Source organism: Antedon mediterranea, chromosome 7 (genome assembly GCF_964355755.1).
Source record: "Antedon mediterranea chromosome 7, ecAntMedi1.1, whole genome shotgun sequence".
Taxonomy (NCBI): Eukaryota; Metazoa; Echinodermata; class Crinoidea; order Comatulida; family Antedonidae; genus Antedon; species Antedon mediterranea.
In genome coordinates, this window is record NC_092676.1 from 19,456,364 (window position 1) to 19,477,520 (window position 21,157).

Genomic DNA, 21,157 nt, shown 5'->3' on the forward strand with positions numbered 1-21,157 from the left:
GCTAGGCCTAGCCTGTCTTGTGTTGTGATGATGGCGGTTCGTCTGATTTTGCAAAGTGACTGGAATACAGCTCTTCGGTAAATGTCTAATGTTTAGGGATTATGTTTATTATTCTAAAATAGAATAGTCACATATTTCTTTGATTTTTCAGTCTACATTTTATTCCTCACATTTTCTTTTTAGGCACAACGAAGGGCATGCTTGGATTTCTTGTAAGACTGTGTCTTGTGGTGGTAATGAAGAGACAGGAGGTAGGAGGCCCTTAGGCCTAGGCCTAAGTTTTGTATGGTGGTAGGCAGTTACAGTTCGCTAAGAAATATTAATAAAAGCAAAACTATAACATTTCGTTAAAATTAGTCCGAAATTTATTTTCCATCTTGTTATTGTGTTATATATAAATAGGGCCTAGCCTAGGCTACCATAATACCGTAGCTAGGCCTACCCTATTTATTTTTATTAATTTACGCCGTGGCTAAAGATACGGTAACGTATTCTAACTTCTGTTTACTAAAGGTACGGTAAAATTGCATTACGTCATAACCAGCCAATGGGGTGCTGGTACGTGTGTGACGTCATCGTATAAGGACTTTGGATTTTTATCATATTGCGAAAACAGTGATCAACCGCATTTTCTTTATGCTTCATTTATCGCTATTATCGCTGTCGTGTGTGACAAAAACTAAATGTAGCCTACGTCTGTTATTATTATTGAAAAGCCAAAACATGTTGATTTTAATTCTAGAATACAGAAAACCGTTTCAAAAGAGGCCTAGGCCTACTTACTACGTACTATAACCTCATTATATGAGTTTGTTTGTGTAGGGAAAGCGATGCCAGGCTGGGGCCAGCTGCATGTGTGCGCTGATTTCTGTGACTCGGACCTGGGCTCCTGTCTAAAAATCATAGTATTTGAGGGCCCCTTTATTGTAAGTCCTTATACGATGACGTCACACACAGATTGGCTGATTATGGCGTAATGCAATTTTACCGTACCTTTAGTAAACAGAAGTTAGAATACGGTACCGTATCTTTAGCCACAGCGATTAATTTAATATTATTAATATTGTAATGTATTTGAAAGTCAAGGAGAACTGGTATCGGGCAACTTCTTATTGGTCAGGTAATACTAATCTACAATCGGTAAGGCCCGGTATCACCCAGTAGTAGTGCCCGGTAGTGTTTTATGATAATGTTATCAAGTACATGTTATATGACAGTATTATAATATTTATTGTATGTCAAAATACTGATTATGTTTATTCTCAAATTGAAGACTGCTCCACAATTTGCATCTACAACTGTGATGTGTAATGCGTTAATCTCTACTCTTACTACAAAATATGGGGAGTACACTGGTCTCTTTATTAGGAACTTGGTAAACGTACACATGACGGTCACGTCCACATGGTTCGTAGTCGACTGTTACTCATCAACAGATATACGGGCGTTGACGTGACAGTGAACGTATGACGTAATGACTTCGGGGTCTGACCTTGTAATATATATTTGTAAAATCAAATCCCTACTTTAGATCTTAAGAAGGCCATAGATCAGGGTATTTTACTGAATCTGAAATATTTTTTTAATAGTGAAGGTGTAATTAGTTGGTTTGCAAATTACCTTAACGATGTTACATTAGAAGTTATACCATTTATAAAATTTGTATGTAATACATGACGGCATTGGTTGGTTAAAAACTGCTTTGTTTGGATGTATAATGTTAAACAAATACCGTAAATCTTCTAATTGTAACCCTGGGTTATTATTCTTTGATTGTTGTTTAGGGTGGGTTACTATTAGAAAGGGTGGGGGGAGGGGTTACTATTACTAATCTTAAATTAGGCACCTGAAAATAGTAACCCACCCCAACTTTTCCAGTCAGCAAATCATAAACAATAAACAAATTTGTTTGAACTCTAACTTTATTTTATAAACTCAAAAACACTCAATCCTCCCAACTGCTGAGATCAACATGCATTATCTCCTTTTTTTTTTCAAAATACGGCTGCATCATAAATGACCAGTCTTCATAATGTCATTTTGTCAGTAGTTTTTGTGACTGCTCTAATAATTAACCACATGGGTTATTGTTATAGATTGACTTATAAGGTGGGTTACTATTTGAAGTGGGGTTACTATTAGAGTGTGGGTTTACTATTAGAAGATTTACAATATTTCTTTACCGGGTATATGCAGTTCAGTATTTGTTTATACTTAGTAAGTAATACCAGTGTACGCAGTGAAACTAACAGTTGTTCTTTTTCACTCTTTCAGCATGTCCAAGTACCCAAGGCGAGCTGATTTCTCATGGTATTTCTAATAATGGCGTGCCATATGTAGTAGGATCCGAAGGTTTCAGTGTTGAACAAATTACAAAGGTTTAGTATGATGATGATACTCTCACAAGCAAGTGTCCTTTATGGAAATAAGCTTGTTCTTTGGCAGCAGTCTCTTTTAATAGTCTGTCTTCAGCTTTGTATACACAAACATAAATTATAACTAGAATTTAATTCGTCACTTTGACGAATTATAGGTGATCATTTTTATCATTTTAATAAAATAAACATTTTTTAAACATGCATATACGTTAACATACGATCGTTAAAAGTTGATGTACGCCATCCTATGACATGATGCATATACACTTATATTGCTGAGTTCTACCTATTATGTGTCATACAATATGTACAGTATATACTGTATATCTATATACAGTGTAGCATAGGTGAAAATACGGGACTCATATCGTGTTCTAATTTTTTGGTATGATGGAATTTTCAAAATAAACTCGAAGATGACAATTTCGAAATATAATGAATTGAGCAAATAAATATAAGGATTGGAAGAAAATTTGACACGTAGAAGCGCAATGCGCGGTCTTTGAAATTTGTATAACTTTGACTAAAGAAATTTAAAAACTACTTTTTAAATTCAACTGGCCATATGATAACATCACAACATCCGATAGGGTTAATTTTAATATGAATTCATATCTACATTTCATCAGCTTTCATAATAAGTTATAATCTTCAAGGTCACCTTTAATTCTGAAGAGCTATAAGATATTCAAATGTATGGTGTAGCTGAAATTACACGACCTAGGTTATTCAAGTTTTTACGCGTGATGACGTCATCAAAATAAAAATGTTGACAACTCATTAGAAGAATAATTAATTGAGCAAGCACATACTAAAAGTTGTGCGAAAATCGGGCTCAAATAACGGAGATGCGCTCTATTGAATGTGATAACCCTCACAAAAAGATAAAAATTCCTAATTTTTAAATTCAAGTGGCCATTTGATGACGTCATACCATTTTGTACATCTAATGTGTATATACATTTGTATCTTCCATAATAAGTTAAAAAAATTGGGGTCACCTGCCATTCTGAAGAGTTATACTCATTTTAAGAAGTCCTTATTTTTTACCATTTTTAGCACTTTTGTACAAATAATGTGCGCATTTTGTCATTTTTAACGTGCTCGTATAGCGTTATTTTTAGTCGAAATGGACTCAAATTTGGTGAATGTACTATGGAAGATGAGTAGAACGCAATTTGTAAAAAAAAATGTATTTTTTAAGCTTTCTATCTACGCACGCGCAAAAACGTGTTTTTGCCCAGTAATTTTTTAAAACACGCAAATGGCCTAATTCATGCTCTAAATTGATCAAAACTTAATTTTGAGCGTTTTAAATTTTTAACGCGCGATTTCACGCGCATGAACCTAGGTGCGCGTGCGTTTTTATTTGCTAAAATTTTTACCCTTGACCTAAAGTTTACGTGTAGTGAATTTCATTAATATGTGATAATGAATTATTGAGATATGACTGATAATGTGATTTCGCAAAATTGCGTATAAATGACGTCACGGATGAGTGATGACGCTGAAAAGGTTATTGTGGCTAAGTTAAAGTATTTGAAAGACAATGTGAAATTTTGGTAATCATTGACATTAAACTTTTTGAGATATTTGTTACACAAAATCTGTACAGAAAGAAATTGCGAAGAAAAATTTTTTTTTACAAAAACAATTTCTCACTAGAATTTAATTCGTCACTTTGACGAATTATAGGTGATCATTTTTATCATTTTAATGAAATAAATTTTTTTTAAACATGTACGTACGTTAACATACGATAGGAAAATGTTGATGTATGCCATCCTATTATACGCTTATAGTGCTGAGTTATGCCTATTATATGCCATATACAATGTACAGTATATACTGTATATCTATATACAGTGTAGCATAGGTGAAATTATGGGACACACATCAAGTTCAAATTTTTTGGTATGATGGAATTATCAAAATAAACTCGAAGATGACAATTTCGAAAGATAATGAATTGAGCAAATAGATATAAGGATTGGAAGAGAATTTGACACGTAGAAGCGCAATGCGCGCTCTTTGAAATTTGTATAACTTCGACTAAAGAAATTTAAAAACTACTTTTTAACTTCAACTGGCCATATGATAACATCACAACATCCGATACGCTTAATTTTTATATGAATTCATATCTACATTTCATCAGCTTTCATAATAAATTATAATCTTCAAGGTCACCTTTAATTCTGAAGAGCTTTAAGATATTCAAATGTATGGTGTAGCTGAAATTACACGACCTAGGTTATTCAAGTTTTTACGCGTGATGAAGTAATCAAAATAAAAATGTTGACTACTCATTAGAAAGATAATTAATTGAGCAAGCACATACTAAAATTTGTGCGAAAATCGGGCTCAAATAACGGAGATGCGCTCTATTGAATGTGATAACCCACACAAAACGATAAAAATTCCTAATTTCTAAATTCAAGTGGCCATTTGATGACGTCATACCATTTTGTACGTCTAATGTGTATATACATTTGTATATACAACTTATTGGCTTCCATAATAAGTTAAAAAAATTGGGGGTCACCTGCCATTCTGAATAGTTATATTCATTTTAAAAAGTCCTTATTTTTTACCATTTTTAGCACTTTTGTACAATTAAAGTGCGTATTTTGTCATTTTTAACGTGCTCGTATAGCGTTATTTTAAGTCGGAATGGACTCAAAGTCGGAGAATGTACTAAGGATTGTGAGTAGAATATGATGTATACATCAAATTTTATTTTTTACCCTTTTTAAAAATCGCGTGCGCAAAAATGTGTTTTTGCGCAGTAATTTTTTTAAACACACAAATGGCCTATTTCATGCTCTAAATTGATAAAAACTAAATTTTGAGCTTTTTAAAATTTCAACGCGCGATTTCACGTGCATGACCTTGAAACGCCCGAGTTTTTATTTGCTAATATTTTTTACCTTGACCTCAAGTTTACGTGTAGTGATTTTCATTAATATGTGATAATGAATTATGGAGATATGATTGATAATGTGATTTCACAAAATGGCGTATACGTGACGTCACGGATGAGTGATCACGCTGAAAAGCTTATTAGGACTAAGTTAACGTATTTGAAAGACATTGTGAAATTTTGGTAATCATTAACATTAAACTTTTTGAGATATTTGTTACACAAAATCTGTACAGAGAGAAATAAATAATAAGAATAAGAATAAAGATTTCATACAATAACAATAGGTGATCATTTTATTCTAAATGATCACCTAACTAGAATTTAATTCGTCACTTTGACGAATTATAGGTGATCATTTTTATCATTTTAATGAAATTAACACTTTTGAAACATGCATGTACGTTAAAATACGATCGTAAAAAGTACGCCATCCTATGACATACATACGCTTATAGTGCTGAGTTGTGCCTATTATGTGACATATACAATATGTACAGTATATACTGTATATCTATATACAGTGTAGCATAGGTGAAATTACGGGACACACATCATGTTCTAATTTTTTGGTATGATGGAATTATCAAAATAAACTCAAAGATGACAATTTCGAAAGATAATGAATTGAGCAAATAAATATAAGAATTGGAAGAGAATCTGGCACGTAGAAGCGCCGTGCGCGCTCTTTGAAATGTGTATAACTTTGACGAAAAAGATGAAAAAACTACTTTTTAACTTCATCTGGCCATATGTTAACGTCACAACATCCGATAGGCTTGGTTTTTATATGAATTCATATCTACATTTCATCAGCTTCCATAATAAATTATAATCATCAAGGTAACCTTCAATTCTGAAGAGCTGTAAGATAATCAAATTTACGGCGAAGTTGAAATTACACGACCTACGTTATTCAAGTTTTTACGCGTGATGACGTCATCAAAATAAAAATGTTGACAACTCCTGAGAAAGATAATTAATTGAGCAAGCACATACTAAAACTTCTCCGAAAATCGAGCTAAAATAACGGAAATGCGCTCTATTGAATGTGAAAAGCCATACAAAAAGATAAAAATTACTAATTTTTAAATTGAAGTGGCCATTTGATGACGTCATACCATTTTGTACGTCTAATGTGTACATGAATATGTATCTACAACCCAATGGCTTCCCGAATAACTTAAAAAAATTGGGGGTCACCTGCCATTCTAAAGAGTTATATTCATTTTAAAAAGGCCTTATTTTTTCACCATTTTCATCACTTTGATGCAATTAATTTGCGCATTTTGATATTTTTAACCTGCTCGTATACCGTTATTTTAAGTCGGAACTGACTCAAATTTGGTGAATGTACTAAGGATGGTGAGTAGAATGCGATTTGTATAAAAAAATTGCAATTTTTACACTTTGTAAGTATCGCGTGCGCAAAATAATTTTTTTGCGCAGTAATTTTTTGAAACACGCAAATGGCCTAATTCATGCTCTAAATTGATTAAAACGTAAGTTTGAGCTTTTTAAATTTTTAATGCACGATTTCACGCACATGACCCTACGTGCGCGCGCGTTTTTATTTGCTAATATTTTTACCCTTGACCTGAAGTTTACGTGTAGTGAATTTCATAAATATGTGATAATGAATTATGGATATATGATTGATAATGTGATTTCACAAAATGGCGTATACGTGACGTCACGGGTCAGTGATCACGCTGAAAAGCTTATTATGGCTAAGTTAAAGTATCTGAAAGACATTGTGAAATTTTTGTGATCATTGTTATTCAACTTTTTGAGATATTTGTTACACAAAAAGTGTACAGAAAGAAAAAAAATAATAAAGATTTCATACAATAACAATAGGTGATCATTTTATTCTAAATGATCACCTAATTATTGAAATCTAAAGAACTGTAATAGACCAAAGCCCGTCCTGTAATGCCCTTTTCAGAGAATTCATCAACTCAAATTATTTTCTTATTTTTGTGAAATTAAATAAAAATGCTGGAGCTTTCATCACTTCTACTCTCCTTCCCCCTCCCCCACCCCAATGTAAACGTTTTAGTGGTTCATATTTTCATAAAATTGATACAATGATTGCGTTTATGTTAATAGTTTTAATACAATGGTACCTTGTTTGTTATTTTTTTTCCCAGAATAGCATAGTTATATCACACCTTGATAAAGATATAACTACACAGTTTTTCGCTCCTCAAACAATATTTAGTGATATTCACAGTCAAAGTGTAAGTGAGATTCTTAATTTCTAATAATTTTAATAATATAATTATAGAAAGTGAATAAGTTGATTTCTGAAACCCAGCTTTACTGAAAGTTATCTAAAAGTATATAATAAAAACAATGTTTTCTATTTTTAAATAATTGGTTCCCTCTATAGAATTTATAATTAATTAAAAAATTATTGTTAATTAAATTATATAAATTTACCTTTACTGTTCAGAACCTCATTGTAAGTTTAGTTGCAATGTGGACAGCAACATTCATCTTCTCTAAAGCTCTATCTACACTATCAAACTTTATGTGACAAAAAATGTGATTTGCCCAAATATGGTAGTGACATTTTTTTGTTGCATAAAGTTTGATAAAGTGTAGACAGAGCTTAAAGGATCCCATCGTGTCAAGCTGCTACCAAACAGCGCTCATATTCATCTATTAGATATTGCTCACAAGTTTTTGAATGTTCAAGTAATTTAAAATAATAACCTTTTATGGTTTATTTTTTAATCTATATTTCTATCAGGTTAATTCAATTTACTTTTTGAAAGAAACATTAATCATACATACAGAAATTTGAGTAGCAATCTGTCGCAAATTACTTAGATTAATAAACAATTGTAATAGTAGGCTCTGAATACTTTGATCATTGTATACAATAAAACAAATTGGGTTATTTTAGGGGGAAATAGTAACACAATCTGAAACAGCTTGCGTTATGACAATGCCCATCGGATATACCAAATGCAACATCAAGAAATGTGTACTTCTCATTATACTGTAGTTGAACAAATGTTTGAAAATAAACTACCATTATTAATTCTAAACAATTGAGACAGCTTGACAATTCCTTTCCAGTTCAGTTATCTTTGTTTGTTACCATCATTTTCCACCTATTTATTTATTTAAAAAAAATTATAATTTTAGCTGTTTTATTATCTATTCCCTCACTTGGTCCACACCAATAACAAAGTGGTACTTAATTGTTGTAGAGCGATATGTGCTGTATGGCTTCTGATCGTTTGTATGATTTTGAATAATTAATGAGAACAATTTACAAGAAGTGGAATCATGTAAAAAACGAACAGAATTAGCCTAGATCAGTTTTAAGTTGCCACCTCATTAAATATAGTAGACAATTTTTTTAAATTATACAATATTTTCTACCATCCAACTTTTAAACATTATTTGTATATTATTTATGTATTTTGATACCCGTTTTTGTAGATTGTAGGTTTAGATGTATCACCCGCAGGTGCACTGGCTGTGTCTGCCGGAATGGATGGCCTCTTGAGAATATGGGAAACAGACACTGGTATTATTAGGGTAAATCTGTTCTACTGTATATGATAGAATAAATAGACTAGTAGGGATAAACCAAACATACATACTGCATTTTGCTTCTTTAAACAAGCACAGGGTTTGTGTGTGTGTTTGAATTTGAGTATAAAAATTCATTTTTCTTGTATCTATATACAGAAGTTTTACATTTAATATACAGTACAACGTTCCCTGGATTTGACGTATGCATAAAATGACCGATGACGTCATCATTTTTAGTAATTTATTACATAAATTGTGTGTTATTTTTTTACATTAAGGGCAAAAAATTACAAAGCCAAGGCTGTGAGACAATCCATACACATGCATTCTTCCTACAGCAGCGACTGTTTTTATTGATAGAAAATACAAGAACATTTATTTTTTATTATATTTTTTTATAGTTTATTTAACACTTAATTTAAACATCGCACAACCTGCATGTGCTTTTCTAGTTAGGCTAGATTATTAGTCTATAGATACCTAGCTAGTGACCACTGCACGGCAGCCTTTTTAGCTACGATATACGTATTTGGGGGTCAATTTAAGGTCAACCTGGATTCTAAAAATCCCATGTTTTACGTTCGTCTTTCGGTCCCGTATTGTACATAAAATGAAGGTTCTACTGTACTGAATTTAAATGTTATTAAGAGAATATGTTTTGTTTAAATATAGAGGGAGCTATCAGGGCATTTAGGTGATGTAAACTGCTGCTCTTTCTTTCCTTCTGGTCTGGTTGTTCTGAGTGGTGGCAGTGATCTACAACTGAAAATCTGGTCAGTAGAAGATGGCAGCTGCCCTGTTACTTTAAGAGGACATACTGCTGGTTAGTATATATTAGTGGCAGGTTGTTCATCTATTTTGTGCCCAACTTATCTGGATAAACCAAAAAGGGAGAACATAGTACGAAATGAACACACCACTCTAAGACAATGGTATCATTCAAGAATCATATGCTCATGTGGGTGACTACGTCATATGCACATCACCATTTCTTTTTTAGATTTGTGTAATTTCAACTGGCCTCCAACTGAGAATGAACTCATTGAATATATGCTGAACGAAAAAACAAAGAATGCGAAAAATGTCATGGAATATGCAGGAGACTGCCCTCACAATCTTTTATAGAATTGTTTTTAAATTTCAGCAATACTTGGTATAGCCATTGTTGACAAAGGAAGAAATGTTGTATCTTGTTCAAGAGATGGATCTGCTAGGCTATGGGACTGTGGGACGGCTACCTGTTTAGGTGTCTTACACCAGGGAAATAGTCCCATCAATGCCTGTGCTGTCGGAGTTGCCCATGAGTCTGTTAACCTTGAAGTGCCAGATATAATACCTAGTAAGTAAAAAACAAATTAAAAAAAAAAAAAAAAAAAAAACATCATTTACAATATAGCAAAGGTTTAAAGATGTATTGCCCCCCTGAAAAAAAATTCTTAAACAATTTTTTGTTGAATACGCCATTTTAATGTAACATAATAGTTATCCACTTTGAGCAAAAATTGGATTGAAAAAACTGTAATTTAAAGCAAAAAATTGTCAAATTGGCTGCCAGCCAATGGGTTTTTGGTTGAATTTAACCATTTATTTTAAACATTATTTTTTTCCCATTTTTTTTTTCTTTAGAAGTGATTAACTTTATTAAAACTACAAAATAAAATATTCAAAGTCTGATTTAATTAATCTTAATTTTTTATGTTTTTGGGGGACAATACATCTTTAACATCTTATATTTTACATGAATTCCTTTACCCCTGATGTTCTGTACAATCAAGCAAATTTCTTGTATATATACTAATCAAGTTAAAATGTTTTGTATGGACAGGCCTTGAATTTGGGGGTTATAGGGTAAAGGCCAGCTTGGATTTTTCATTAAAACCGAATCAAAGCCAAATATAAGGGAATCAAAACCATTTAAAAATTAAATTTTTTTTCAACTAATATAAAAGGTGACCGAGAAGTAGAAACTGGAGCCAAGTTGTTATTATTAGCTTGTGAAAATGGAGTTCTCCTTGGAATTGGATTGCAAAGTCGAAAAGAGGTAAGAATATTTGCCAAAAATAGTTGATTACATTGTTAACTTGGACAAATGGTGATGTACCATAAGATGAACATGTAGCCATTCATTTTATTTTACTGAGACATTTTTATTTCCAGCTCAACAGAGGAGTAGATTTTTAAAACATTCTTAAGTTGATTTTCAAAATAAACTATGCAAATATATATTTGTTTTAAATTAGATGACAAAGTCTATTCCATAGAATAAAAAACTCACTGGGTTCACTGCAAAACAATTACTAAATAGTTTGACAAAAACAGTGTGATGTACCCAAATATGGTAGTGGTATGACATCATTGTATCCATATATGGGCAAATTACATCACATACAGTTTGAACTTAAAAGCTATATGTAAACTGTTATTGTGTGTGTTTCAGACTTTCTGTGTGGAGCATGAAACTGCATTCAATTGTTGCCAGTTCTTGTCAAAGACACTTATTGCAGCTGGATCACAAGATGGAAAAATCTTCATTGTTGATATCCGAGACCCAAGGTAACATCTTTTCTTTTTCTCCAGAACCATACACTATCCCTGGTCAGGGGCAGATCCAGGTTTTGAAAATAAGGAGCTCAGATACTAAGTATTTGACAACGAAGTGAATTTCAGTAAATGGCACCCCTAGGTGTCGGAAATGGTACTCTCACATAAAATTCATGATAAAATGGCACCTCCCAATAGTCTAGTTGGCCCGGAAATGAATTGCACGTCTTAACAATTAGGGAAACTTTGCTGGCCGGTAAACACAGTGACGTAACATCCTTTTTTTAGTATGTTAGAGATGCAGGAATTTTGTTTTAGAAGGTATTGATTTATTATTATGGTTTAGGCCAGTTTTTATCTTTCCAAGGAAGTCATTGTACTTTTATCATAAGTATTGAATGGCCTGATCCAGAATACCTTTTCACACACACACGCCAGGCCATCAGTACCGGCGTTTTGTATGGTGTGTGCACTGGTGTGTGTGAACTCCAGTTAACTCCACATACTCAAATTATGTGTTATGTGTCAGCAGTGTAATCCACTCATGAATCCTCCCTCCATTATGAAAATAATGTGTTTGCTTCCCTCTACCGTAACAAACTATTACTGCATATAGGTATTTCATATATAAAAAAAAAATTATATAATTACATTTCAATTAAATTTAAGTAGGCACAGGATGGCCGTGAGTTGACGTTTCTGAAGTACCTATTCACAATATGTTATAAGTAAATTAGATATACACCTTGACATTTAATATAATGGCCTTAATCTCAACCAATCGTTCTATTTGTTCTACCAAACTAAATAAATTCTTAATTTGTACAATGGTACAATCCTATATCTCTTCCCACCTTTTTCCTCATCCCTCCTCTCCTCCCATATTTCTCCCCTACCTTTTTGCTTTTCTTCTATTTCCTTTCTTCCTTCCTCTTCTTCCTTACCTTCCTTCTTTGCCTTCCTTTCTCTCTCATTCCTCACCTTCTTTCTCTTCTTCCTCCTCCTACCCATTTTCTACCACTTCTCCTCCTTTTCATCTACCCCACTAAATTAAGCATCCATGTGTAGTGGGATTCGAAACCATGACCTTCAGTTCACTAGCTTGGTGTTCGTACCTTTAACCACTGAGCGTTATGATGATTGTTATTTTAACATATTTTTAGAAATAATTGTGCAACATATTTTCAACAATTCCTTAAGCTGTACACTAACAAACTTTGGGACAAAAAATTTATGACATATTTTTACCATATTTGAGCATAACACTACCATATTTGGGCACATCACACTTTTTTGTAAAACTAGTTTGATAGTGTAGACAGAGCTTTATCACAATATTAAGAGTATTACCTATTTCTGAGTAAAATTTCAAGCAATAAATGTCAAAAATTATTTACTGCAGCTGCATTATATTAAATATTATTTTTTTGGAAAATAATAAATTAAACTTGACTAACACATTAATGATGTTACATGGTGATTTATTAATACTTTTATTACTATATTAAATCATAATTCATTTTTGGTTTGATATTTTTATTAGGTATATAACTAATACTAATAGTAATTATGAAAATTAGTCGGTACAAATATTTTCCTGTTTCATTGTTGAATTATCATTTGTGGTTGATGATCGTTGATGTGTCATTTTTCTGTAAAATATTTCAGAATCTTCAATCCTTCCATAGGTCAAGGCTAAGCTTGTTTAAATTTAGGTGATGTATTTAATACTGTGTAGAATATTCAACAGCTTAATATAGGTTTAAAAAAACGTCATTGAACTTGGAGCAGCAAGGTCAGGGCTGAGCCGAAGCACTCAACACAATCCGCACTGAATCCGTGTTGATGTCAAAAACTAACAAAATGTGTTGTCAAGGCCGCCGTAAGAGTGAAACGCACGTAGGCAGTTTCAATCTGTGTTTCACTTGCGTTTTTCTCATCCTTAAACTTGAAGCGTAAATCTCCAAAAGATTAACATATTTAAATTTTAATGGTAATTATATTTTATGATAAATACAATCTATGTTGACTTCAATTGATGTACTACAGCTATATATATCTTGCTATAAGCTACCTTTTGTATACAATTTTATATAAACTCAACAAGTTTGAGGATTTATGAAATAAGTAAAAATTAATGTATTTGAAAGCTATACCTACTGTATAATTGTCTAGAATATCTATTAATATTATAAAAATATTCAATACAAATTCCTATATTTTCCAAAAATACCAAATAGATACCATTTAAAAATATCTTAATTATTTATCTGAAATTATAGACTCCCGATTGGTCGGAAAGAGTACTTGTAAATGTCCATGTGCGCATTTACTGACCTCATTCTTCCAATCCTAATCATAACAGCACCCATCATTTTGATAATTAATAATAATAATATCCTGGATTTATATAGCGCCTAATGTTGTAAAAAGTCATTTTTTTTGGATCAAACACACATATGGAAACATACTCCCATAATGCAGCTAGTAATCAGCGCAAAGTTGTGTCTTGATCTAACCGTGATCTTATTTATACACCTGGATGGAGAGAGGCAAACGTAAGTAAAGTATCTTGCCTAAGGATATAAGCAATGCGGCGAGAGTTTGGTTCGAATCTTGATCTCACAATCAGTAGTTGAATGTCCAACACACTGTGCCACACGCCTCATTACTATACATAAACCCATTTACTACATTAATCATGGAGTAAAGATTCTTTGCTCCATGCACTAATGTAGGCACACTAATTGAAGCACATTCCTAATTTAATTTGGAATAAATTTTAATACAAATGGATACACCCACTAAACTCGAAATAGCAAATGAAACTAAACATGACATATTTCTGTTAATAATTCAAGCTCGTTGAAATAAAAACAGATTTTAATCTGTGTAGCAATAAACCTTGAAATCTCCAATTGATAAATGACAACATCAATTTGGAAATCCCAAGATTCTAATTTATTGAATATAAATCAATATATATATAGTAAAACATAAATATCAAATCAGAAACACGGTTAAAAATACTGTTTGTTTTTAGACTACAAAATTATTTTTCAGACTCAAAATATTTATATATGACCAGTTTCAGTCTCGAAAAGATCCTTATCCTTGGTTAATTGTATATTAAACAAGTATTTCAACTCAATTTAGTGTGTTCTAATAATAATTAGTACTTAAAACTATTTCCGTTTTTATTAAGTGCAATGTGATACCCAATTTGATTTCGTTTAATATACACAACAATTCTTACCAATAATAAACTGAATCACTAATATACTAAAACGCATGTATAAGTATAAAGCCATAAATTGTCTTATCCCAAAGCAAGCAACAAATAGTGATTAGGAGGTGTGAGAGGGGTTCATGATCTTGATAACAATATAAGAGAGACAGTCCTATTGTTATTCTCTCCATAAATCATCTTTGTATGAGAAATCTATTATTTATATATGGGTTTACTACCATAGTTTTAATTACTTCAAAAATACAGTTTTTGTTTGTTTCCTTTAGTTTAATTTATTAGTAAATTAAAACCAATACAAGAATTATTGCTAACCTTAATATTTAGCTTAATTTTCATTAAAGGATAAAAGTTATTAGGGTAAAAGTTTTGTATTGTAGTATTTTTTCAGCTATAAAAACCATTTAAATTTTGAAACTTAGCCTAATGATTTTGAAGCATTTCTTTTATCTTTTTAGTGTCCTTCCCTTAAGGTAAATATTGAGAAATTTAAGTAGTAAGCAATCAATAAACAGATTGCTATTTTTTCTCGATCACATTTATCATTATATTTTTAATATTCAGATGATTGTTGATATATCTATTTATCTAGGACAATGTCCTTGAGTTAAGGCAATTTCTCTGTTGATTGCCTGTATTTTGAATGCAAATGCAGCAGTTTTAATCAAGTTATATGTACCAAAAGCTCAATTTATTATAAATTTGTAAAAATACGATCGTTTCAGAAAAAAGTAGATTGAGTGAATGGTGTATATTTTATTTATTTAAAGATGTCAAGTCCTCCTGGAAAAATATTTCTTGAAACAATTTTTGTTGAATATGCCATTTTAATGTCATATAATATTTATCCACTTTGACCAAAAATTGGATTGAACAAAATTTATTTATCTGAAAGAAACTGTAATTTAACGCCAAAAATATTAAAATTCGCTGCCAGCCTATGATTTTTTTTATTGAATTTTACCATTTATTTTGTCATTTTATAAGTGAAAACTTTGTCATTTTGTTTTTCTACGGAAGTGATTAACTTTATTAATCTATAACCCAGTGTATTCAAAGTCTGACTTAATTATTCTTAATTTTTCATGTTTTTTGGGGACAATAGATTTTTAACTATTCCGTTCTGTAGAAGAAAACAGAAATTGTTTTATGTACTGTACCTGTTTATGTAATCTGTTCTGTAGAACTTTATGTAACCAAAAAAAGTGATGTGCCCATATATGGACATGATGATGTCATATCACTATCAAAGTTAAGCATATCACTACAATATTTGGGCACATTACACTTTTTGATAGTGTAGACAGAGCTTTAATATTTATTTTGTTAAACATGAGTACAATAAAAAAAAAAGTTCAAATGACTGATGAAAATGGACCTCAATCAAAATTTTATCTATTTATAATTCTTTATGTTTAAGCATTCATGAATACGTAAGTGTGTGCCTTTTTAAGTCGAAACGTATTCCTAATGGTTTAACATAAAGAATTATATACAGATAGTTAATATAAAAACCAGATAACAACATTTTTCAAAGAAAATAAATATAATATAAGTTGGTAGAGCAGAACTAACATTTTAAAGTAAAGCAATTAAAAAAATTATGCCATTCTGGTCTAAAGAATTAGCTTTTTTTTGGAGATACTTTCTAGGCCTAGTAACTACTATCCTCTCTTTTCTCATCCCCCCCCCCCCCCCCACACTACCATAATACAGAAACCTAACTCTAATTTTGTTTAAAAGCTGTACCGGTGAGCCTTATCCTCAGTAGTGTAAACAAGTATATACAGGTAATCGTGATATAAATCCACAAATAAATGATAAAACTGTTGATTTTTTATATTATTTTTCCTAAATTAAAAGAAATTACTCTATTCTGATTTCCCATCAAACAGTTTCAATACAGTATGCTGCCCTCTATTAGTTTAGTTTGAATTTAATACATTTATCCATCAATTCAGTACAATAGATCAAACATTTTTTACTGATATGAGTTTTTTATGGTACCAATAATGTGTCTACAAACTGCAATTGCAGTCAAAAACTGTGTATATACTAGAGTAGTAACTCTATTAAATTGAAACCTACAGAACGCAACAATGTGTGCCTTAATATGAGTGTCCCTTGAATATAGGGGTTAGCCGTATTGTTAAACATTTATTTCCCATCATTCATTCATGTCATGGGAAAGTATCCCGTATTGAATAACATGTGTATCCGAAATAGGGGTTCTACTTTATGCAATTATTTGGGGATTTTAGTATTGGTAACAATTACAGTTAAGCATTATGACATAAATCGCTAAGGTGAGGATGATCATCTATGGTTACTATGTTTTTTCTCATGCTTTGGAATTCTCTTCCAAACCACATTAAGGATGTACAGTTTGTGTCACGTTTTAAGAGCCTTTGTAAAATGCATCTGTTCCTTAATGCATACTGAGATGTTTTACTATGGTAGGAGGCACCCAAGTCTGGGATGACAGTAGATACAACTGTTGCTGACCAGGATTCAATTTAGATCGAACCCTGGTAAGCGACAAAAGCGTATCCCCATGCTTCGATTTGGGTTCAACTCTTCCCCTTTTTTGTTATCAGTTTCTATGTACAGTGATTAGAGGTTTCACAACGTTATGCGCTTTATAAATCCATAAATTATTAATATTATAAAGAAACAGTATACAGTAGTATCAATTATTTTATAAAAATTCAAACTGTTGAAAACTTATGTTTAAAAAACGACTGAAAATGTATAAAAACACAAATATACATTTTCTGCTTAACTGAAAAGTCATGGAAATGTCAAAGTTAGATCTCTTGTGTTATTAAATAACAAAATCAACAACATAAGAGATTTTCTACTAGACAATTAGTCGCTTCTCTGCTTTCTTGACCTTGGCTCTTGTAAATTATCTTCTGTTACTTAATACATCTCTTGAAACGTAAGTCATGGTTTGTGTTTAAGCCCCCAAGCATGCTTTGTTTTCCTAGCTCTTGAACTTGCTGAGCCAACAAAAAAATAAAAGAGGAGACAAATTTAAGTTTGATGACTAGTTAATCTTATCGGTAAACTTGAGTATGTCTTTGCTATCTGATTGGTTGATTTTTCATCATGTGCCTTTCATTATTGTTCTATTACATGGTAAAAGTTCTATTTAATGTCTATATTGCATGTTCATGTTTTTGTAAACATTTTGGGAAAACACTTGAGTGTATCCTTACTATCTGATAGGTTAATTTCGCATTATCTGCCTCAGTATTGTTCTATTGCATGGTAAAAGTTCTATTTAATGGTTCTATTGCATGTTCAGCTTTTTGTAAAGATCATTAAAATACACTTGAGTGTATCCTTACTATCTGATTGGGTAATGTTGTATCTTGTGCCTTTCAGTATAGTTCTATTGTATGGATGAATGTTCTATTGCATGTTCAACGTTTCATGGCTAGTAACTATTGCATGTTAAACAAAAACAACCAGTAGTATGTGCTGTCTGTAAGAGATATTTAATTATCCGAGTATCGGTAAATAGAACAGTCAAAGCAATGTAATTTTGTCTAAATCCTCTTAGATCTACTTATGGTATTACTATAATTGGCCACTTGAAACTATGAAATATATTTTTATATTCTAATATTGTTATGGTCAATTAAAGTCAATAAGTTTTTAAAAAATATATGAAGAAGGATTGTTCGTCAAATATAATGATTTACAATATTGTGTTTGTGTCTTTTAGAAATTCATTCAAGATTTATCACAAGTGCAACTCCTCTATACTCTGCCTGTATAAACATAAAGATGGTATTCTCGCTGGATGTGGTAAGTAAAGAATATTAAAATACATAGTTCTTAGAATCTATGTCATAGATTAAAACAATGTCATGGACTTAATGACAATATAGGTTGATTGTGGGTGAGGGGAAGATATTTTTCTTAAGAGGTGAGTGTTTGTTTCTTCTAGTGGAATTATTCTCATCATCAAACATGATATAGGCTATACCGACTCTCCCACTACCAGACTCTATGAAAACCAGAAATCTTCCAAAACCAAACTGTTTCTCCAACCATTAATTTCTATCAATGATAAAACAATACAAACAAAATCGTAAGCAGGCCTGTCGTAATATATCTATGGGCCTGTTTCTGCTGCATAAAAATAACCGGTTAAAATCGGTGTGAATAAATTAAAATCGGTGTGAATAAATTAACTCCATTTTCTTAGCAGCAGAAACAGGACAAATTTGTGGTAACCGGTTAAAAGGCAGCGCAAAATAACCGGTTAAAAACACCAATTTAAATCGGTGTTAGAACGCCGTTTAACCGGTTATTGCTGAGCAATTCTTAGCTGCAACACGAAATAACGGTTATTTGATTGACAGTTGTGACCCCGGGTCAGATACCATCGCATACGATGTGAGTTTTCCTTGTGGTTTTGACAGTCGAACGAAGAAGTGAACATGTATGTGGATGAATGAAATCACAAGATATGTTATTCAGTTGTGGAGGGAGAGAAAGTACAGGGAAGGATGGCAGGCAATAGAAAAGAATCACAGATAATAAATAAGAGCATTTTTGCGAAAGTAAAAGAGGAATTTGGGGTGGAGTTTCGGGGACTACCCAAGCTAAGCAATTTGAGGCGTTAGTACACGCTCTCGCGAAGGGTATGGATGGTCCTATATTAACACCAAAACGGAAACAAAAGGGACTCAAAATGTTGCAAATACCTACCAAACGATAGTAGATAATGGTTAATTAATTATGAAAACCCAAATTTTATAGCAAAAATCATCCGAATTTATGTTATAAACGATGAATTTAGCAACAAAAACTTAATCCAAACGAGCGTATTTATGGCACGCCCTTAGTGCCTTTAATAGGAGAACTATGAACAATCTTAATTTGATTGTTTTATAAAATTTTTTTAGAAAAACATCACATCGACCGAAAACAAAGGTTATGAGAGCCTTTGATAATATATTAAATATGATTTTATTAAGCATAGAAATGTGTTATTATTTATGTTAGTACATATTATGCGAAACAATGTTTAATACTGTACTCATTATTCTATTAAAGGCACTATGTGCGTGCGATATTCTATGACTTGGATACTCTCGTTTGATTTAAGTTTTTGTGGCTAAACTCGTCATTTTTAACACAAATTCGGACGATTTTTGCTATAAAAGTTAGGGTTTCATGAATCATAATTAATTAACAATTATCTACTCTCGTTTGGTAGGTATTGCAACATTCTAAGTCTCGTTTTTGTTTCCGTTTGGTTTTTTGTAGGACCGCGCTCGCGAAAGACAACAGTCGTTCACGTGGTAAGGGCCGTATCATCATCGCCTTTGTTGATGAATTTTAGGCTAGATAAAAATTATCCTAGGCGATCGGGCGCTGCACGACCCTCCCCATGTTATTGAAGGCGCCATGAGAATTAATTTTATTAGCGATCAGTAAGTAGGCTTTACAAAAAACAAAACTTGTAGACCTGTAGACAACATTTTATTATTTTAACATGTTTGAGATGTTCGGCGATATACACACGTGTGTACTGACGACGTCGATGTAAACAAACAGCCAACTTACTACTTCCGTCTGAGTGTATTGCATTTTGGGTAATGATGACGTTTTGCTCGACAACCACCCATAGATTTAACCGGTTATTTCGGAGCACAAATTGAGCAGAAACGCGGTCTTGTTATTGTTATCTATTTTTAATCTATTTTAAAATAACCGGTTAAATTGCGTTATGCAGCAGAAACAGACCCTAAATAAAACACTACAACAATTTGTTTTTGTTTTTTTCACTGACCTTCGCATACAAGATTTGTGTTATGGCCTTGAACATCAAAATCCATCCTCTTGCATAATGTACATTATGTAATTGCGCTGGGCTGGCATCTGGCATAGTTCTATCCAGCCTAAAACTTGTGTAAAGGCCTTTCACCCAATCTAATTTCAACATGACACCCACACATGAACGTTCTAATTACCGCCACTAGTTGTTAATTTCTGACCTCTAACCTACCTATTTCAGTACTACATTACTGTATTATATGCCTAAATAATTCATTATATTGGAAAGACATTTTAAAAAAGAAGTTTCCATTTTTTAAATTCACTTTTATTGATCATTGAAATATTTTATAGATTTCTTCTGTTTTTTATAAAGTTTTATTTCATTTAATGAAAGTCTAAGGTTGTTCTACTTCTAATCTTTCATTAGCTTATGTAATTTTAAGGGTTTTCTTGTAGCAATTGAGCCATAATTTGGCTCTATTTCTTAAAGTGTACATTAAGAAAAGTAAACAAATGGCTGCCGGTGGAATGCCAATGTTTATCATTGGTAGAGAAACACAATAAACATTGAAATACAGTCAGATCATCGAAGTTAAGCAACGTTGGGGCTAGTTGTGTTCTAAAGCCGTTATCCTGTGAGTAGGGTATCGTCTGGTAGGAGCTGCACCGCTGGCTGCCGTGGGTTCGTAGAACGTCTAATTTGACTATCCTCAG

General features: G+C 32.1%; 1 protein-coding gene across 5 annotated transcripts in view; it reads left to right on the forward strand.

Moving 5' to 3' along the window:
* LOC140055185 (proteasomal ATPase-associated factor 1-like) overlaps positions 1–21,157 on the forward strand; it is an 85,591-nt gene continuing 64,434 nt past the window's right edge. For all 5 annotated transcript variants that reach the window (XM_072100430.1, XM_072100434.1, XM_072100433.1 and 2 more), the window contains exons 1-10: positions 1–77; positions 184–251; positions 2,275–2,378; positions 7,455–7,544; positions 8,761–8,859; positions 9,529–9,679; positions 10,001–10,195; positions 10,806–10,897; positions 11,294–11,409; positions 18,378–18,460. In XM_072100430.1, coding sequence (XP_071956531.1) covers positions 28–77; positions 184–251; positions 2,275–2,378; positions 7,455–7,544; positions 8,761–8,859; positions 9,529–9,679; positions 10,001–10,195; positions 10,806–10,897; positions 11,294–11,409; positions 18,378–18,460 — 1,048 coding nt within the window. In that variant the 5' untranslated portion in view covers positions 1–27. The remainder of the gene's footprint in view (positions 78–183; positions 252–2,274; positions 2,379–7,454; positions 7,545–8,760; positions 8,860–9,528; positions 9,680–10,000; positions 10,196–10,805; positions 10,898–11,293; positions 11,410–18,377; positions 18,461–21,157) is intronic.